This window comes from Salvelinus alpinus, chromosome 8 (assembly GCF_045679555.1).
Source record: "Salvelinus alpinus chromosome 8, SLU_Salpinus.1, whole genome shotgun sequence".
Taxonomy (NCBI): Eukaryota; Metazoa; Chordata; class Actinopteri; order Salmoniformes; family Salmonidae; genus Salvelinus; species Salvelinus alpinus.
The window spans coordinates 86,851,896-86,871,055 of record NC_092093.1 but is presented as its reverse complement, the minus strand read 5'-3'; the positions used below and the strand labels follow the sequence as shown (position 1 = coordinate 86,871,055).

General features: G+C 43.1%; 1 protein-coding gene across 3 annotated transcripts in view; it reads right to left on the bottom strand.

Moving 5' to 3' along the window:
- The window catches only part of LOC139583837 (tyrosine-protein kinase Yes-like), a 50,741-nt gene that overhangs the window by 21,564 nt on the left and 10,017 nt on the right, over positions 1–19,160 (bottom strand). For all 3 annotated transcript variants that reach the window (XM_071415371.1, XM_071415372.1, XM_071415373.1), the window contains 4 exons: positions 3,956–4,240; positions 2,001–2,100; positions 1,430–1,528; positions 254–357 (listed from right to left, as the gene is read on the bottom strand). In XM_071415371.1, coding sequence (XP_071271472.1) covers positions 254–357; positions 1,430–1,528; positions 2,001–2,100; positions 3,956–4,240 — 588 coding nt within the window. The remainder of the gene's footprint in view (positions 1–253; positions 358–1,429; positions 1,529–2,000; positions 2,101–3,955; positions 4,241–19,160) is intronic.

Genomic DNA, 19,160 nt, shown 5'->3' with positions numbered 1-19,160 from the left:
AATGAGAGTGTCACTGGCTATGTCACTACTTAGGGCACCATATGAGCTCAAGTGCTGATGTCAGATCAGTTTCACTTTTTAGATCACAATGAATCAGATTGTTATGGATGGGGAGAATCTGATCCTGGTTCAGCACGCCCATATTCTGAGACACTTTATGAATATGAACCCTCAAAAGTAGCGCACTCCATGGGGAATAGCATGTTACTTGAGATGCAGTCCATGCACGATTTTTCACGCTAATCATCTTCACCTTTAGTGGTTTCACTTTCTCGCACCAGGAAGGTGCCTCGGTTGTTGCCTGGATTCAACAGCAGCCTCTCGGCATCTTTACGGCCCATTTTACCAAAGTACCACCTGAGGGAGAACACAGACTTAGAATGAGTTGAGCCTTTGTAAAAATGAGCCTTCCTCAAATCTGTCCTTGAGAAGCACCAGCCATTCCAAGTATGTATTGCGTTCCAGAACTAGCACATCATTCTACTCCTATGAGAGGACACACATTAACATGAATACCGGCTTACGTCATTATTAACTTCATTTGACTCAATACTAGTAAGGATAATTTCCTTGTTTGGAAAAGTCAAACTTGAAATACACAATGAGAGGAAACACAGAATTATTTGAGTCCATCAGGGGTCATGTAACAAACCGGATTACATTCTATTTCCTTGCTAAACGATCATAAACCTCTAGGCTTATATCCGACATGAGACGGTAGATGAAACCCCCAGGGGACACAGGTATCAAGTGTCCCAGGCGTAGGAGTGCTGGTTTATTTGAGCCAGTTTTCTACAGCAGGAAAATAATCCTGCAGCAACAAGCCATGTGGATTAAATTCCAGGACATTTTTGTAGGGGTTGATACATTATGAAAATGAAGTCTGAAATGTCAAAGTGGAAACTTCAGAAGCCTTTTTTAAACCTCAAAAAACACGACAAATTGAAAATTGCAGGAAAGTTTGTCTCGATCCAATTAAGATCCTACATCTGTAGATCGCTATGAATGAGATTACATGGACAGGAGGAACCTGATCAGCACTCCTATTGAGACGCTTGATAAATATGGCCTCAGGAGAACAGAAGAAGCTATGAGCTATTCTAGTTTGGGGCGGCAGGTAGCCTAGAGGTTAGAGCATTGGCTCCAGTAACCGAAAGGGTGCTGGATCGAATCCCCGAGCCGACAATGTAAAAATCTGTCATTCTGCCCCTGAACAGCGCAGTTAACCCCACTGTTCCCCAGGAGGCTGTCATTGCAAATAACTGTCTTGCCTAGTTAATTAAAAAAAATAAAAAATAAAAAAGTGAATGGGCCTCCAGTGAGAGGCATGTGATGCATGATCATGATGCTGTGGTTAGGATAGTGCTGTTGTGTCAGTGGAAGGTCCTAATCAGGTTAGGTCAGGTGAGAGGATAAACAAGGGCCTTACTCTTCAGCCTGGATAGAGTCAGCTGGAGCCACATAGTTACTGGGGATGTAACCCTTCTTCCCTGTGTTGATGGAGCGCGCCTCCCACCAGTCCCCTTCTCTGTAGGGGGAAAAACACAGAGCGAGAGAGAGAGAGAATCATCCAGATATAGTATCACTACTATGTCTGCACACTCCAGCACTCGCGGTTCCTAGTAACGGTAGCCTGGTTATGTCTTGTACCTGCTGTCTTTCATGCATGTGTTCTATAGCTATATTATGGCGTGCAGCAATGCATTATATTTGAATTGAACAAAGTCACCCAAGGCTACATTCTAGAGCAGAGAGGTATTTATGACCTAAGGCACATCTGTGTTAAAGGGGTTTCATTAAATACATGAAAGACTAGTGATCTGGGTGTAAAAACAGGATCAGAGGGTGAAAACAAAAATCTAACCAATGTTTTTTTATTTATATTTAACATGTAGGAAGAAAGTTGTACAGAACAGGTGCAAAGGGGGAGCCTGCATCCCAAATGGCATCCTATTCCCTATATAGTGGCCTACTTTTGACCAGGGCCCACAAGAACTCACGTGTTATTGATGATCTGGAAGCGGTCCCCTTTTTTGAACGTCAGGTCGTCTGAAGTTCTGGCTTCATAGTCGTACAAGGCCACGAAGAACGTAACCCCACCTGAACACACACACACACAGACAGAAAACATTCAATAAAACATTCAAAAAGCACAAGTGAAATTCATGGACAGTATCTACATTCAGGGGACTCAAAAAGAGTTTTGTTGACTAATTTTGGTGGAGAACCAGTACAGATGGTGAAAAAGTCACAATATGACGCCATTCAGAGCTACTAATAGCCTACTAAGGATACAAAGATTTTCTATAAATACCTGGCGACCTTTGTGCCAAGATTGGTACTGTCAACATTCAGTGACATTGACAGAAACAAACTCTTATCTTTGCTGCAAAGGCACCAATGGGAGGTCAGTCAGAGAAAGTAGATCTGTAGCGGCGGTTCTGTTTCCATAGCGGTGGTACGTGACTGGTATGTGTAGTGTGACACACTGTTGTGAGAGGAGGGTAGCAATAGATCCGTGGTCTCCAGCCTGCATACTCCCTGTAGATTTTTCCCTGCAGTTAATTCTACTCTATGCAAATGTCCAGCGTAGAAAGATATGAACAAAACTGCCACGCGTCAGGAAAGAACCGCAGACACGCCATTGGTCCTGGATCCGACCTGGGTTGAAATACTATTTGAAATACTTAAGCTGGGCATAATTGAGCTTTCCTGGTGCAATGGAATCAATATAATTGATGAAAACTGCACATCTGGCACTCTAGCCTAAAGCAAAGATTTCAAATAGTATTTAAACCCATGTCTGCCATGGATACATTGGGAAGGGTAAAAGGGAAAGACTGTCATTCATGTCAGGCATTCATTTGGCAGGGGGGGCGGATACTACATTGGTTGCCCTGACGGGAGGGGATTTAACCATCCGGCAGGGTTGTTTGTTTGTTTAGCGTCGTAGGGGAAGTGTTTACGTCAGCTCGGTGCAAATCGAACACAATTTACAAAGCGTGAATAATAGCACAGCACAGGTCATCTAATCTCACAGCTGTAATGTCTATACAGAACACTATGTAAACCATTCTGCTTACTGGACAGAGATTAGACAGGTAGGGCAGATTGTGTGGATAACCAACTACGGCGACGTCCCAAACGGCACCCTACTCCCTACACACGTTAGTACACTACTTTTGACCCGGGCCCATAGGGTGCCATTACGGACACAGCCTCGCAGGGAGCACATATTCATCTAAACCAATGCTGAACAACACAAAGCTGCCAACGCTAATCCCATTAACTGGTCGAGGAACGCCATAACGTGCCATGGAGCACCACCACCACCCCCGGACCAGATAACACAACAGGGATTGGGGATTACAAACCTAATCCCCACCTATACAGGAGGGCTCAATCCCATCTCCCTGCTCACTGGGACCTATAAAAAGATGTAACGTTCAATCATTGATTTCTTTTGTTTGTTTGTGCTAATGGCACCTGTGGACAACGTGACTGAAGGACATCTAGAGGGAGACGAGGATAGGCCGTCGGATTTGAATTGGCTGGAACACAACGGCAGATGGGGTTTTCGAGCGGCTCCGGATACTGAGGTGTCAAGGTCACCGACTATTCCGTTGGAGAATAAGTATATGGGCCCTTGTGAAGGAACCATAGCAGTCTCATATGGCACACCTTAACAACAGTGCTATATAAGCACTCTTATGATAGAAAGGCACACGGGTACGAAAAGAAACCCACACTCGAAAGATACATGCGCACAAATTCATCCATTGATGTCAACACGTGATTGCACCGAAACTCGAGTTACGCCTTAAGGTCTCAAGTTCGGATTGTGTAAATAGTAGGGCGAGTCTAAAATGTCAATGGGTAATCCGCACGAAAATTTGAGGTAGGCTACGCTTGAAGATCTACATCTAGGATTATGTGGATAGTAGGTGAGATTCACCTGATACGGCACCGGGGAATGCACCGGGGAGAGCACCGGAGAAGGAGGTGGATGCCCCTCCGAAGGGGGTCATGATGGAGGCTCCTCCGAAGGGGGTGATAGCGTGGGGGTTGAAGCCTGCGGCGGGTCCAGAGGAAGGTGGCTGGTTCTGCTGCAGCTGGGTGGGGTCGGGCCCGTAGGGGCCTACATGGGGGGCGATGACGTCCGAGGCCGAAGCATTGTCCGGCCGGTACTTCATGGTGGGACCCTTGTCTTCTTTACTCTTGATGCAGCCCATGGTCACGTCTGGAGGGAAACACACACACACACTTAGTTAGAGCGTAATTTCAGAACAGTGTTCACTGTTTCACCCTCGGCAGAGACGTGATAGGCTGAGTGTGCAGGGGTGGCACTTCATCAGTCGAAACAACGATGAAAGAGTTGGAAAAAGAGCAAAGAGGTTAAAAAATGATGAAGGATTACAACATATGGACTGGTCAGGAGGATGCCTTTAACAATCAGATGACTGCCTCTGTAGCTGTCCTGCAAGCTAGACGACTGTACGTCTATTATAAATGTTTGTCATAAACCATTTGTTTGTCATTTTATGGCTTAAGCCACCAAGCCCAGATGCTCTATAAATCTGGGGACAAAAATCCTAAATCTGATCTGAAATGATTTGGTTGTAGAGCATCACTCTTCCTAACGCATGTTACAGGGTCATAATCAAACACATGCCCGGGTTCAAGCACACACATACGACTGTGAGACAGCACTAGTCTAGTGTATCCAATGTAAAATACATGCATGTTGTGTTGACGGTCTAAAGAGGTTTTATAAGGGGGTTTAGGACTGTTGCGTTGCATACCTGTAGGATTTAAATAGATGTTTACTACATATGAATTCCAAATTGACAGCATCTGAAATGCCGTGCTGATGTAGGCTAAATAGTCAGAATTCTGAGAAAAGGATTAAAAGCATGTTTTCCCCCCCAGAATTCACATTTGCTGCTTCTTTTGTGGGTCAAACATCACAATAAGGGTTGCAACACATGGCCACCAGCCATTAAAAAAACTCCATAGGCATTGCCCCAATTCTCCATCCTTCTTCTGAAGTGTGCACTTGCACACTCCCCGTCATGGATTTAAAAGCATAGGAATGGTGTAAGCATTGGCCGGAGGGAGTTTCCACCATTGCAAAATCCATGCAATAACGTGTGCAAGTACATGCTTCATGAGACGGTTGGCGAATCGGCACGTCGCCTTAACCACCAGTAACTCTTACGTGAAACCATATGTCCAAAAAGCTACAACACTTCTACACTGGCGTCTTCCCCGTCTGCATTGTTGTCATTCTTCCATCCAACAGAATTTGCCAGTGTTATGTCAAGGCATTCCTTTGTGAAGAGAAGGCCTAGTAAATACGGTTGCCATCAGACACGCTTCTATAGCAGGCTCCAGTCAGGGGATGTTTTGACGGATCCGGAAACAGCTGCTCTAGTCAGAGGGTTACAGCCAGGATTCTCTATCGTTTTCTCTACCCTGAGGTGGGTAGCTGTCTTTCAAAATCGGGAGCCTTCTGGCAAACAAGCTATGATTAATTCCTTACTTTGAAGGAGGTATCGTCATTTGATTTACTTTGAGAGCTGACTAAATCAGTGACTGTGAACTGACTATCTGAGCGACCTGTCAGTTCGCAACATCCCAGGGACATACAACGCAAAATTCCAGTAACTTTCCCAAATTTTTCCTGAAATCATGATTATAGGAATATTCCAACTAGGATTTCTGGAAGTTGCCGGAATTTTGCATGCCTATAATTGCGAAACACTGGCCTAGAAGACAGAGACAGACAAAAAGGGAATGGCAGAAGTTCACATAGTTTGTCAGTAGCAGAACTGCCAAGTACACTGAATAAATTGCATGCTATGGTTCGAATTACGTGCCGGTAGTTCTCTATAAAACTGATTTAAGAGTAGGGCTGGGAATTGCCAAGGACCTCACGTTACGATATTATCATGATACTTGGTTGCCAATACGATATGTATTCTCATGATTCTATATGTATTGCGATTCGATACTGCGATTTTATTGTGATTCAATGATCCAAACATATTGCTCACTCTATGTCTGCTGTAGAGGGACAAGATAGAGCAATGAGAACATGTGTTTTGATCTGTCATGTTGGCTCACTATTTAAAAAGAAGATGATCAAGCTATAGGGTGAAAAATACCTGCGTTTTGGCGCAGGTATATCGGGCGAACACTACCTAGCAAAGGAATTATGGTAAATTAATGTTTACAAATCGAAACAAAAGTCAAAGTATCTGCTCGAACTATATTAAGTGAACGCAGATTTGTAAAAAAATAAATAAAAAATAAATAAAATTAAAAGCCTTGGTCCATATGAATCTAATCACAGATGTTCAGCTCGGAGGCCAAGGAATTCTGTCAGCCACATAACCACAGAACCAGCCCTCCCTTTAAAAGGAGTCTAACCTACCCTCCCTTTTAACTTGAGATGGTATGCTGGGCTCCTGGAGGGTAGAATGGTTGGGTTGGTTGACTGTGGTTGGTTTGAACTTTACCATCAGAAGAAGAAGTGGCCCAGAGACAGGTTACTTAACTTGCCACGCCTCAGTTCCAGGCCTTACATCCCAGTCACAAGGCTCCAGCCTGCATCAATGCCATTACGTCTGTCCAAAACTCAGAGACCATCTGGTGCAACATTCTTCTAACGGAGACACAGTCAACCATTCGCCCCCCCCCCCCCTTACGTCACAGTGAGTCATACACAGTCATATAGTGAGTGAGCTCTAGCTCGCTGAGAAAACTCACTGGACTAGTCTGGGTGACACACATGTAAAGCTGGAAAGGCAGTGCATATTCAGCAGCACCCGACTGGGTCGACACATGCACACACACACACACACACCTGTTCCTCTTGCGCTCCAAGCGTTCACACCCGAGCCGTTTTAAAAGCCCCTTCCCTAACCCATGGCCCAAGTGAAACTCTCCTCCCATTCTAAGTAAATGGACACAGCAGCAGGTTCACATAGCCATGACGATGCCGAGTGCAGTATTACAAGCGATTGTTCTTCATCTCATGTCATGCTTTCGCCCATACGCTAATCCCCATAGCCCCCCTCCGATACACAAATGCAGATAATCGGAGCAGAATACCATTGCCTGGCAAAGAGAGCGGTAGAGATTTGCTCTGAATGTAGAGCTAAAAAAAATAAAAAAGACATTAGTATTTATGTGTGCATGTGCGTGTGCCAAAGATACACAGAGAGTGGGCTGGGATTTTGTGCCAAACCCTCTCACATGGGGGACTGTCAGCACAGAGAAGAATCTGTTGAGCGAGAGAGAGAGAGAGAATCCCCTGGCCAACTGTATGCAGGATTATGAGGGAGGCTTTGCGCTGGCTGAGGATGATGATGAGAGAAACATAATAACCTGCTTCCATATATGTACAGACCTGGTGTGGTGGACGTAGGTTGAAAGAGGGTGGGGGATGGAACTATCTGAAGAACAGATGAGGGCATGAGGGCTTAAATGGAAGGCCTAACTACTTCCCTAGCCTTTTATTCTTCTTCTACTACTACTTCCACTATAGCACTCTCTTCATTTACCACAGTTAATTCTTCTCCTTGTGCCACCTGTCTGTGTAGATCCTTCCTGTGATCCAATAACATTAGTCCTCGAGAAGGATAACGTCCTCAGGCTCCCAGTGATCTGATGGTTTCTGTCCCGGAGGAGCTTAACGACACTCTTGGCTGTGATGGCGTGATCCGGAGTGGCTGGGCAGGCTTTGGCTGACAGCCTTCATCAGCTCACAGCTATCAGTACAGGCCACAGTTAAAGCAGCCCACACACATAAAGACATGATGGGTTTAGCCCACAGCATGCTTTGTAGTCTTCAACACCAAAAGCACAATCTCCTCAGAGATTACCAGGGGGTAGAAATAAGGCAAGGCGAGATGATAGGAATGAGCTGCACGGTCATCTACTCTGCATTGATCACAGTGTAGAGACTATAATGATGATAATGATTATCTCAGGCAAAAACACACAAAAAGCCCATTGGGCGTCTATTACCAAGTAATTGCGAATTTCCATGGAGGCCACTAGCTACATATTAGTAGGCCCCTATGATTTCCGCGATGCGGACGGAATCGCAGAATTTGGAAATAAAAATTGAATCAACTGTAAAAAGTGGAATATTGCAGAATATTACATAATTTGGCTGAAATCTTTTTTTTTTTATATAATCTAAAGTAGGCCTAATTATTTCCTAATTGTAAAATTACAGACGAGTAGGCTTAGAGGAACAATTCCGTTTTCGATTGGGGTGTTTTGAGGGGGGGGGGGGGGGGGCGGTCGTGTGTGGGACCCTTACGTCACCTCATAACTTGGCTGTCTCTTTGACAGACAAGTTATGAAGTGACGTAAGGGTCCCACAATTTTATTTTTATATAAATAAAATCGACCCTAACCCCTAAATTCTGAGAATCGCAATACCCAAACGACTATTATGAGTCGGGCGATAAATTCTGTCAGCATACTATTGATTGGACCTGTAAAAATAGGTATGACCACCTAAAGTCGACAGCCCATGTGAAGAACAAGGTTTTACTCAACGTTTTCCCAGCTGTACTAGCCTCCCTCCACAGCAACCATCTGAACCTGAACAATGCCTGGGCAGCGGTCACAGATAATGCCTCCTACTGTCTGAAGGCATACAAGGAGTTTCTGAATGGAGTGATGCCCAACAGTGTCCATGTAACCTGCCTCTGCCATGTCTTCAATCTGGTGGGTGAGACCTGGCAGCACTACAAATACTTCTCTGAAGTTGCATCACTTGTGACATGGATGAGATCTGTCTTCTTCAAGAAGCCTGCCAGAAAGAGAAGACAGGTGAGCTTCCTCATTATGAAGGCGTTTGTGCAGGCCAAGGATCCTCCTGAAGCAGTGAGCTCCAGATGGAATAGCTGGTTTGAGGCAGTGAAGTACCACGCAGAGCATGTTCATCTGTGCAGAGAGTTTTTGTTGGCAGAAAAGTCATCATCCCAGGCAGTCACAAACATCCTCAGCCAGCTGGAAACTTTTTTTCATTGATAATGAACTCTGTATTGAAGCAATTGCCTTGATAAAAAATAGTGCAATGTGTTGCATCATTACACATGTACTGTTCTATCTTTTTAAATTGTTGACTTTTTATTCATTCACATTACTAGACACTCTCTGATGCTAAAATTTGCGTAAATTGTAAAACACATAATTCAGAAAAATTAACGGGAAAAAATGAATTTGGGAAAAAAGAATACGGAATTTCGAGAGAGACAAAATTATGCGGATTTCATAGGGCCCTATATTATAACGAACGCAACCTAAAATAAACAAATTGCAGACAGACAATCCAGAGCATAAAGTTATACATATATGTGTAGGAGATACTGACATTTACAAGCGAATGTGAACGAGAGACATTGAGCAAATGAACAAAGTTTTGACGAATGCCATACTGGCTCTCCAGCAGCATGTCTACAAGCTGTGTCTGTGTGGAGTCTGGAGTCACTAGGGCAACGGGCCTGCCTGCTCTGCTCGGAGAAGAGGGGGGAGGAGGAGACCACCAAGAACAGAGAGGAGAAAAAACGCAAGGATATCAAGATAGCAGTGTCGGCTGTACAAATAACTCAACCAAAAGGCATTGACTTCTCAATACTAGCACAATACGATGCCCCGTCACCTTATTAATTCAGCCACTTACTCAGATAACATGACCCCTAAGTTTAACTTGCTAACAGAGAATTATGCGTTTTTCATGCAGGAAAAAAAGATAAAACTCATAAGAAATATCTTGCCATGTTTGTAAACATGGATCGAAAAAGCTTCTTATTGTAATTTCTGCTCGGCATTAAACTCATTTTGTGCTTCAGTTGCACTTCTAAACTTGGATGAGAATTCACTAACGGGCATTTTCTCCCATTGTGCTATTTACAAACAAACAAGACCTGCTCAACTGTTCTGGGGAACTAACTAAGCTTCATAATGTAAAATAATGTGACAGGTGAAATAAGAACGCTTTGCACACGTTGACAGGTATTTACTTGAAAAATAGCTACAAATATTACAATGTATTGAAAAACTTCTAAGAAATAGTTTCAACAGTATTGAAAAAAATCATCCCGTAGCTATTTCATAATAACCCGGTTTACGATATACAGTTGAAGTCGGAAGTTTACATACACCTTAACCAATTAACTCAGTTTTTCACAATTCCTGATCCTAGTAAAAAATCCCTGTTTTAGGATCACCACTTTACTTTAAGAATGTGAAATGTCAGAATAATAGTAGAGAGAATGATTTATTTCAGCTTTTATTTCTTTCATCACATTCCCAGTGGGTCAGAAGTTTACATACACTCAATTTGTATTTGGTAGCATTGCTTTTAAATTGTTTAACTTGGGTCAAACGTTTCGGGTAGCCTTCCACAAACTTCCCACAATAAATTGGGTGAATTTTGGCCGACTTTTCGCACCAAAGTACGTTCATCTTTAAGAGGCAGAACCCGTCTCTTTCCTGAGCGGTATGACAGCTGCGTGGTCCCATGCTGTTTATACTTGCGTACTATTGTTTGTACAGATGAACGTGGTACCTTCAGGCCTTTGGAAATTGCTCCCAAGGATGAACCAGACTTGTGGAGGTCTACAATTTTTTTTCCTGAGGTCTTGGCTGATTTCTTTTGATTTTCCCATGATGTCAAGCAAAGAGTCACTAAGTTAAGGTAGGTCTTGAAATACATCCACAGGTACACCTCCAATTGACTCAAATGATGTCAATTAGCCTATCAGAAGCTTCTAAAGCCATGACATCATTTTCTGGAATTTTCCAAGTTGTTTAAAGGCACAGTCAACTTTAGTGTATTGAAACCTCTGACCCACTGGAATTGTGATACAGTGAATTATAAGTGAAATAATCTGTCTGTAAACAACTGTTTGAAAAAATGTATTGTGTCATGCACAAAGTAGATGTCATAACCGACTTGCCAAAAGTCGGAGGGGTTGAAAAACGAGTTAATGACTCCGACCTAAGAGTATGTAAACTTGCAACTTCAACTGTATATGGTATACCACCCAAGCCTACCTACATGTTACATGCCTTTAAGATTATTGGTCTAGAGTTGAACGATCTAGGCCTACACCTCCAGGAAAAAGGTTCCTTTAAGTCTGACCACTGTGTCCACTCTCTTTCTCCCTCACTTTCTTTAAAGCCCCCTAACTCCAGCTCCCGGGTTTGACTGAGATTAGACTGGGTTTGACTGAGATTACAGGAATAGTGGAGAAGCAACATGGATATTGTTACGGTTTTAACCTGTTATGGCTGAAGGGGCAGTATTGAGTAACCTGGAAAGAGGTGCCCATTTCAAACGGCCTCGTACTCAATTCTTGCTCGTAAAATATGCATATTATTATTACTATTGGATAGAAAACACTCTCTAGTTTCTAAAACCGTTTGAATTATTTCTCTAAGTGAAACAGAACTCTTTCTGCAGCCCATTTCCTATCCGGAAGTGAGATTTCCAAAAGCGAGGTCTTTGTTCAAGAGCTTGTCTATAAAAGGGCATGTCACTTGGGACTATAGAAACACGTCATACACCTTCCCCTGGGTGTCAAGCGGAAGTGAGAGCAGAAATGAGTTAATTATCTTGTTCTGAGATTGAATACATCCTCTTGGAATGAGAGGTCCGCCATTATTTTTTTTTTCGAAGGCGCGAAGTTGGACCTGGAATCGCCTTCTGGAAAACCGTCGTTATGGGTGAATATGATCTCCGGCTTAGATTTTATTTGATACATGTCACAATATCATCCTAAAGTATGTTTTTTCAATATAGTTTTATTATTGAAATTTATTCGGGACTTTAGGCGTGATGCGTTGTATGAATTTGTTCAAGAAGGAGAGGTTAGCGCCGCATGGCCAGTGTGCTTGCTAATTCAAGAGGGAAAGAGTTCGTTCTGGATCCAAATAAAGACGGTTCTGGACAAAGGACCCCATGTACAACATTCTGATGGAAGATCAACAAAGGCAGGACCCAATTTGGGATGCTATTTCATATATCTGTCGAACTGTGCTATCGCTACCGATTACTTGGAATCAATGCTGTTGTGTGTTAGCTATTGCAGTAAGCTAATATAACGCTATATTGTGTTTTCGCTGTAAAACACTTAAAAAATCGGAATAAATAAATATAAAAAAAAAATAGATTTTGAATTTCGCGCCCTGCACTTGAGCTGGATGTTGTCATAAGTGTACCGACCTCGGGCTTGCAGCCCTAACAGGTTTTAATTATAGTGTAACAATTCTTTAACGGTTATAACATTGTTTGGAAAACGATACAGTTCTAAGCCAGGTTGAAGGAGTCCGCACGCTGAGAAATGGTGCCCATATTAGTCATCCCCAGATCCCAATGAACAAAGAGCGAGTACACAATGTAACCTAAAGGGCATTAGTCATGTACTTAAATGATTTCCCATGAATCCAAAGTCACAAAGGAGCCTTAAGTCTTAGTAACCATCAATTCCAAGGATCTAAAATGCATAGAGGCTCTCATTATTCATGCATTACAGAGCCAAAAATACTAAACAAAACTGCCAATATGTTTGTGGATTTGGAGCTAAATTTAGTAACATGTTCTAATTACTGACAGCATCCTGTTGCCATGAGCATATAACAGAATAACAGCACACATACATGAAAGGATTTCCAGTAGTGTCATTCTGTGTAGCAAGTAGTACACCGGGAAATATTACTGTAACTGGGCGAGGTAGAGTCGAAAAAGGAAAAGTTTGGTTATTACAACCCTCAAACATTTCCTCTGTCTGATCTGAAGGAGAGACAGAATAAATGCAGACCATAGATGTGTTGTCTTATCAGGGAAAAGCTCCGAGACTTCTCAGGAGGTCTTTCATTACAGTGCGTTAGCTGCTGTTGAAATAGAAACGTGTCCTTCCTAAACTAGGTCGAAGTTGCCTCATACTTCCCTCTGTCTAAATCAAAAGCGTTGTGTTCTGAGACGGCGAAAGATTCAGGAATAGCTTGCTTATTTAGAAGACAGCAAATATCTCTATGTAGCAAGCTGAGGAAGACGCAAACACATTTTGGCATCAAAAGTGTCGACCTGATTTGCATAGGGTTCTTTTGGCTCAGATTACACCCTAGTACGTTTGGAATGCATTGGCTGGCGTAGGGTGAAGTTGCCCCAAGACGGTGATCTTGGGTCAGTTTTTCCATTGTTCTCACTAAGGATTGGTTGAGGGAAAGCTGATCTTAGATCTGTACCTAGGGGAAACGTCACCCTGGAATTGCTTTAGCTGAACGGTACGGCCCTCATACATTCCACAGAGGGGGACCTGGAGTTACACCGCCACCTGAGGCTCCTTGACCCCCTGACTCCCTCACCCCTGGTGTGCTCACTAGTGTTTCATCACCAGTGTTTCGCCTGGGCTAAAAAAAAATATATTGTTGCAAGCCACCCAGACAGCATATGAACACGTCATAAGCCATGGCAAAATGCTTAGAATTCAAGTAAATTCGCTTTAAAATAGCAACATTTTCTCTCAGCCTCATGGGAAAAATGTGTAGAAAAGAATGAGATTAGCTATAAAACTGCACATTTATCCCTCAGCCCCATGGCAAAATGTGTAGGGGCCTTGCTAAAAACCACTGGTTGATTCTTGACTAGGGGAGGGGTGAGTGTTGAACAGGGGTCAAACTTAACTGGTGCAGGGGTGAGACTTGACTAGGTGGGATCTGAGGAGAAGGAATGACAAAGTCCCTACCAGTGATTGGTGCTACAGATCTTCAGTGAACAGCCCGCTGTCCTGAGTGCACTGTGTTTCTTGCGCAGGCAGGTTTGGCTAAATAAAATAAAAAGTTAAATAACTTTTAGAACGGTGTTGTACCTGGACAGATAATATATTTACAGAGGAAAATGCAAATGCCCATAACAAAACTTTATTGAAAGTATGTTTGGTAGAAAAACTATGAAAAAATAACACCGATAAGATTAAAGGGCTAAAGTGGTCCCTTCTGTGTGATCCCAAAGGTCAGCCCAGATTGGAGAGTCAAGGCTGGAGAGGAGCTATGATAGCTAGGAGCAGCTATTATTTAAAGCTGTATAGATTTAAATCAGTCGGCAGTCTGCACTGTTTGTCAGTCCACTTATATTTGGATGGATACCAATAGAGATTTGAGTACCTCCACAAAAGTTAATGGTAGAGGATTAAAAATAGTCACACTAAATCCACATTAAAACAGCAGAATCAGCTTCCGTCATCAAAAGAGATTTGATGTGTTTACTCTAAATCTCAGATCACAGAATCAGAATATTCTGCAGAGCTATCAAATAAATAAATAAAAACCGCATTACAACAGAATAAGATAATATCTTCGGCAATTCTGCTGAACATGGCAAAACATAACTATAGTATGTTGGACCCGTCCCAAATTGGACCTGGGGATTTCACATCCGGACCTGATATGCATTCAAATGGGCTTTCTCGTCCTACACAGTTACAAACAACAACTGCATTCAGAACATAAAATAACAGCCGACCAGTTGTAGCCTATCCTTCTCCTTTAACTTTTAATTCCATCCTTTTAATTCCATATTCCTCCACTGATTAGATATCTCCTAACTTTACTGTAGCCTATTGCCGCTTTGATGACTTATGATTGGCCAACAACAAGCACTCTCGTGAAAAGCAAAGTGCAGCAGCAGAAATTATAACATGTCTCTCTCCCCTACTGCAGCAGTCGTGTTCGGATCTGTATGGGTCCATCCAGACAAGTCGGTTAAAATGACATGTATCCCAGACCCGTGACAATCGTATCAGATGCGACCCGGACCCATGACATTATTTCGAATTATGGATCCAGACCTGCTCGGATCCTGGATTGGGTCTCTGGTATTCGGATACAGGTGGATCCATGAAGACCTCTACTGTACAGTCGTGGCCAAAAGTTTTGAGAATGACACAAATATTAATTTCCACAAAGTTTGCTGCTTCAGTGTCTTCAGATATTTTTGTCAGATGTTACTATGGAATACTGAAGAATAATTACAAGCATGTCATAAGTGTCAAAGGCTTTTATTGACAATTACATGAAGTTGATGCAAAGAGTCAATATTTGCAGTGTTGACCCTTCTTTTTCAAGACCTCTGCAATCCGCCCTGGCATGCTGTCAATTAACTTCTGGGCAACATCCTGACTGATGGCAGCCCATTCTTGCATAATCAATGCTTGGAGAATTTGTGGGTTTTTGTTTGTCCACCCGCCTCTTGAGGATTGACCACAAGTTCTCAATGGGATTAAGGTCTGGGGAGTTTCCTGGCCATGTACCCAAAATATCGATGTTTTGTTCCCCGAGCCACTTGGCACTTTTGCCTTATGGCAAGGTGCCCCATCATGCTGGAAAAGGCATTGTTCGTCACCAAACTGTTCCTGGATGGTTGGGAGAAGTTGCTCTCCGAGGATGTGTTGGCAACATTGTGAGTGAGCACACTCCCTTGGCTGAGAAGCAACCCTACACATGAATGGTCTCAGGATGCTTTACTGTTGGCATGAGACAGGACTGATGGTAGCGCTCACCTTGTCTACTCCGGACAAGCTTTTTTCCGAAACAATCGGAAAGGGGATTCAGAGAAAATGACTTTACCCCAGTCCTCAGCAGTCCAATCCCTGTACCTTTTGCAGAATATCAGTCTGTCCCTGATGTTTTACCTGGAGAGAAGTGGCTTCTTTGCTGCCCTTCTTGACACCAGGCCATCCTCCAAAAGTCTTCGCCTCACTGTGCGTGCAGATGCACTCACACCTGCCTGCTGCCATTCCTGAGCAAGCTCTGTACTGGTGGTGCCCCGATCCCGCAGCTGAATCAACTTTAGGAGACGGTCCTGGCGCTTGCTGGAATTTTAAGGGCGACCTGAAGCCTTCTTCACAACAATTGAACTGCTCTCCTTGAAGATCCAATAAATGTTTTTTTGTGCAAAGCAATGATGACGGCACATGTTTCCTTGCAGGTAACCATGGTTGACAGATGAAGAACAATGATTCCAAGCAACACCCTCCTTTTGAAGCTTCCAGTCTGTTATTCGAACTCAATCAGCATGACAGAGTGATCTCCAGCCTTGTCCTCGTCAACACTCACACCTGTGTTAACGAGAGAATCACTGACATGATGTCAGCTGGTCCTTTTGTGGCAGGGCTGAAATGCAGTGGACATGTTTTTAGGGGATTCAGTTCATTTGCATGGCAAAGAGGGACTTTGCAAAAGGGACTTGCACTCTTCATAACACTCTGGAGTATATGGAAATTGCCTTCATACAAACTGAGGCAGCTGACTTTGTGAAAACTATTATTTGTGTCATTCTCAAAACTTTTGGCCACGACTGTAGACTGCTGTGGAATGAAGGTTCTGTGTATATCGTATCCTCCACCCCTGGCCCAGTCTTTCCTGACAGTGGGAAAGAACTGGAAATTCCACACAAGCTTCATGAAAGGCCCTGGGCTGATAACATGGAGGTGAGCGGAGACATGTGCATTCACCATTAAACAGCCTGGAGATCTGGCTCTGGAGTGACATTTCCCCTAGGTACATATCTAGGGTCAGTACATACTGTATCTAGAGTGTATCTAGAGTGAGGGAAATGTGAAACTGATCAAAGATCAGCATCTAGGGGCAACTTCACCCTTCTCCAGAGTTCTGCATCAGACTTTTGTACATTTGTTTATCAAATGTTTTTACTTTTTTTTCAATTGAACCTTTATTTAACTAGGCAAGTCAGAGTTAAGAACAAATTATTTTTTACAATGACGGCCTAGGAATTGCCACTTAAGTCCCATTGTCGTCATCAAATGACTAACAAATGACTAATCAAATGACTAACATGACTAATTGAAAACTCAGTTAGGATTCGCCCCATCATGATGAAAATGGCCTGATTGCGTAGCAGGAAGAGCTGTTTGAGGACTAGACCGATAGTCCCAGATCTGGTCCCAGATCTGTTTGTTCTTGCTAACTCCATTGATGTCATTGTTTGGCATTACAGTTCCATGAGGAGTTGGCAAGAGAGCAGAAACAGACTGGCACCCAGACTAGAACTCATAGGGACATGAATCCCCTGTGCCGACTGCTCTGAAATGGAGGGAGTGTTGGGATGGTCAGTGAGAAATGGACAGATCACTCTGGCCCAGACTTCCTTCCGCCGGGCCTTTCTGCTCCAGGCCACCTGCTGTGGCTTTCACTGAGGGGACCGCAGACAGGCAGAAACACGCGCGCGCGCAGAAACGCATGCTCAAAGTCTACACACAAGCGCACGTGCACACACAAATGAGTGTGCGCACTAAGGAAACTCACTGATGAATACACACATTCAGTACGGCCAAGAGGCCATCTCAATGACACCTCTATGTGCACGTCCTACCAAGGACAAAGAGAGAGAGAGACAGAGACAGAGAGAGACAGACAGAGACAGAGAGAGACAGAGAGAGAGAGAGGAGGAGGAATAGGAAAGAAAGAAACAGACAAACTGGTTAGCTGATGGATATCAGTCAACCTTGTTGTTCTGGGTCATGGTTACCAAAACAAGGTAACTTAGACATAAAGCTGATGCCTGACAATAATGAACGGTGCAGGTGAAATGACATACTGTACACTAAATATCAGTGACAAATAGAAACATTGATTGACACTAGGGCTGTGGTGGTTATGACATTTTGTCAGCCAGTGATTGTCATGCAAATAACTGTCGGTCTCACGGTAATTGACCGTTAATTAACATAAACACATTTAGCATCTCCTGGCTTCCACGCATAACCTACAAGCCTCTGATGCAGACATTTGGAACATCTACATTTTAAATCCATTTAATATAGCCTACACCTTCACAATAAATCCATGATTTATTTTAGACAGGTCTAAAGAAACATGACAAGAAGAAAATGTAGTCTATTTCAGAAGAACAGAATAGCATACTCTGAGTTGTCCTTATGTTAGGCCCTGATATGGCTATGCCATATGGCTGTGGGATACACTAGTTCATTTATTTCCGTGGCATTATTTTATAGTATGAAGACAATTGAACATAGCTTGATAAAATAGAAAGGATATTTTCTCCAAACGATTTCAAAGGAAGTGCGCACATTCCGTGTTGAGCGGTTAACAAAGAAACTGGTCCTCCTATATGCCTAATTTAGAGTTATTTATGCAACTTTAGTTGTGATCAAACGTTAGGCCATATATTTTGATGTTTAATACATTCTAAGGCTGCATGATGGGACTTTAACGATGATATGAAAAAAGTTGCAATCTGCACACTCTTCAACAGCCTCTCACAATTTGACAAGCACTTGATAATATTCTCATCAGGACACGAATTTCCCGGCGGCGTCCCACTTGTGTGGCCGTAATGCCCCCTAAAGAAATCCATGCCTTTTGAGGCCAAAGTGGCCGTTGTGCCCTTGGGCTGAATATAATAGGCTAATTATAATTCCCTTCTCCCAGCTGCAGTGCTCCGAAGCACCTCTCACTCACATGGCTCTCTCAGATGCAGCCAATGCCTGCCACACGATCGGGTTCTTCTCACAGGCATTTCAGCTAAGAAGTAGGCTACAAGTGAATGAAGACAGAAACATCGGGGACGCAACCGCTCGCGTCCCTCTTATCGAATTCCTAGGCGCATATTTAAGATAGAACTGTCCACATTTAGCCTACTTTGTCAGCCAACATGATGAGTGGGCCTAACGAACAGCAAAAGCACTTGCCTATGTCAATCTACTGTCCGCCATAGTACAAAAGTTGACCTATTATATTGGCCAACTTGTCCTTCTATGCAAGAAATAAATATTCCAAGCATACTCTGCTACAGTTGTGGGATGCAATAGATCCCAAATTAATACAACCAACCAGCATCAAAAAAACGATTTAAAAGAAATGAGGCTGATCATTTAGCTTAAAAATGTTGATAAAACATTAGGCAATTTTTTCACATTATAAGCGCAGCAATGCGCACATGGCAGTAGGCTATAAGCGCGAATGTTCCAAAATGCAATCAATTAGCGGGAAAATCATCTTTCCCAACCTTGAAACTCACGTGCAGCCTATGTATGCCAGTTAGGCTCTATAAAGCAGGTTAATGTGCTTAATTTTAAGTTAATTACCGATTT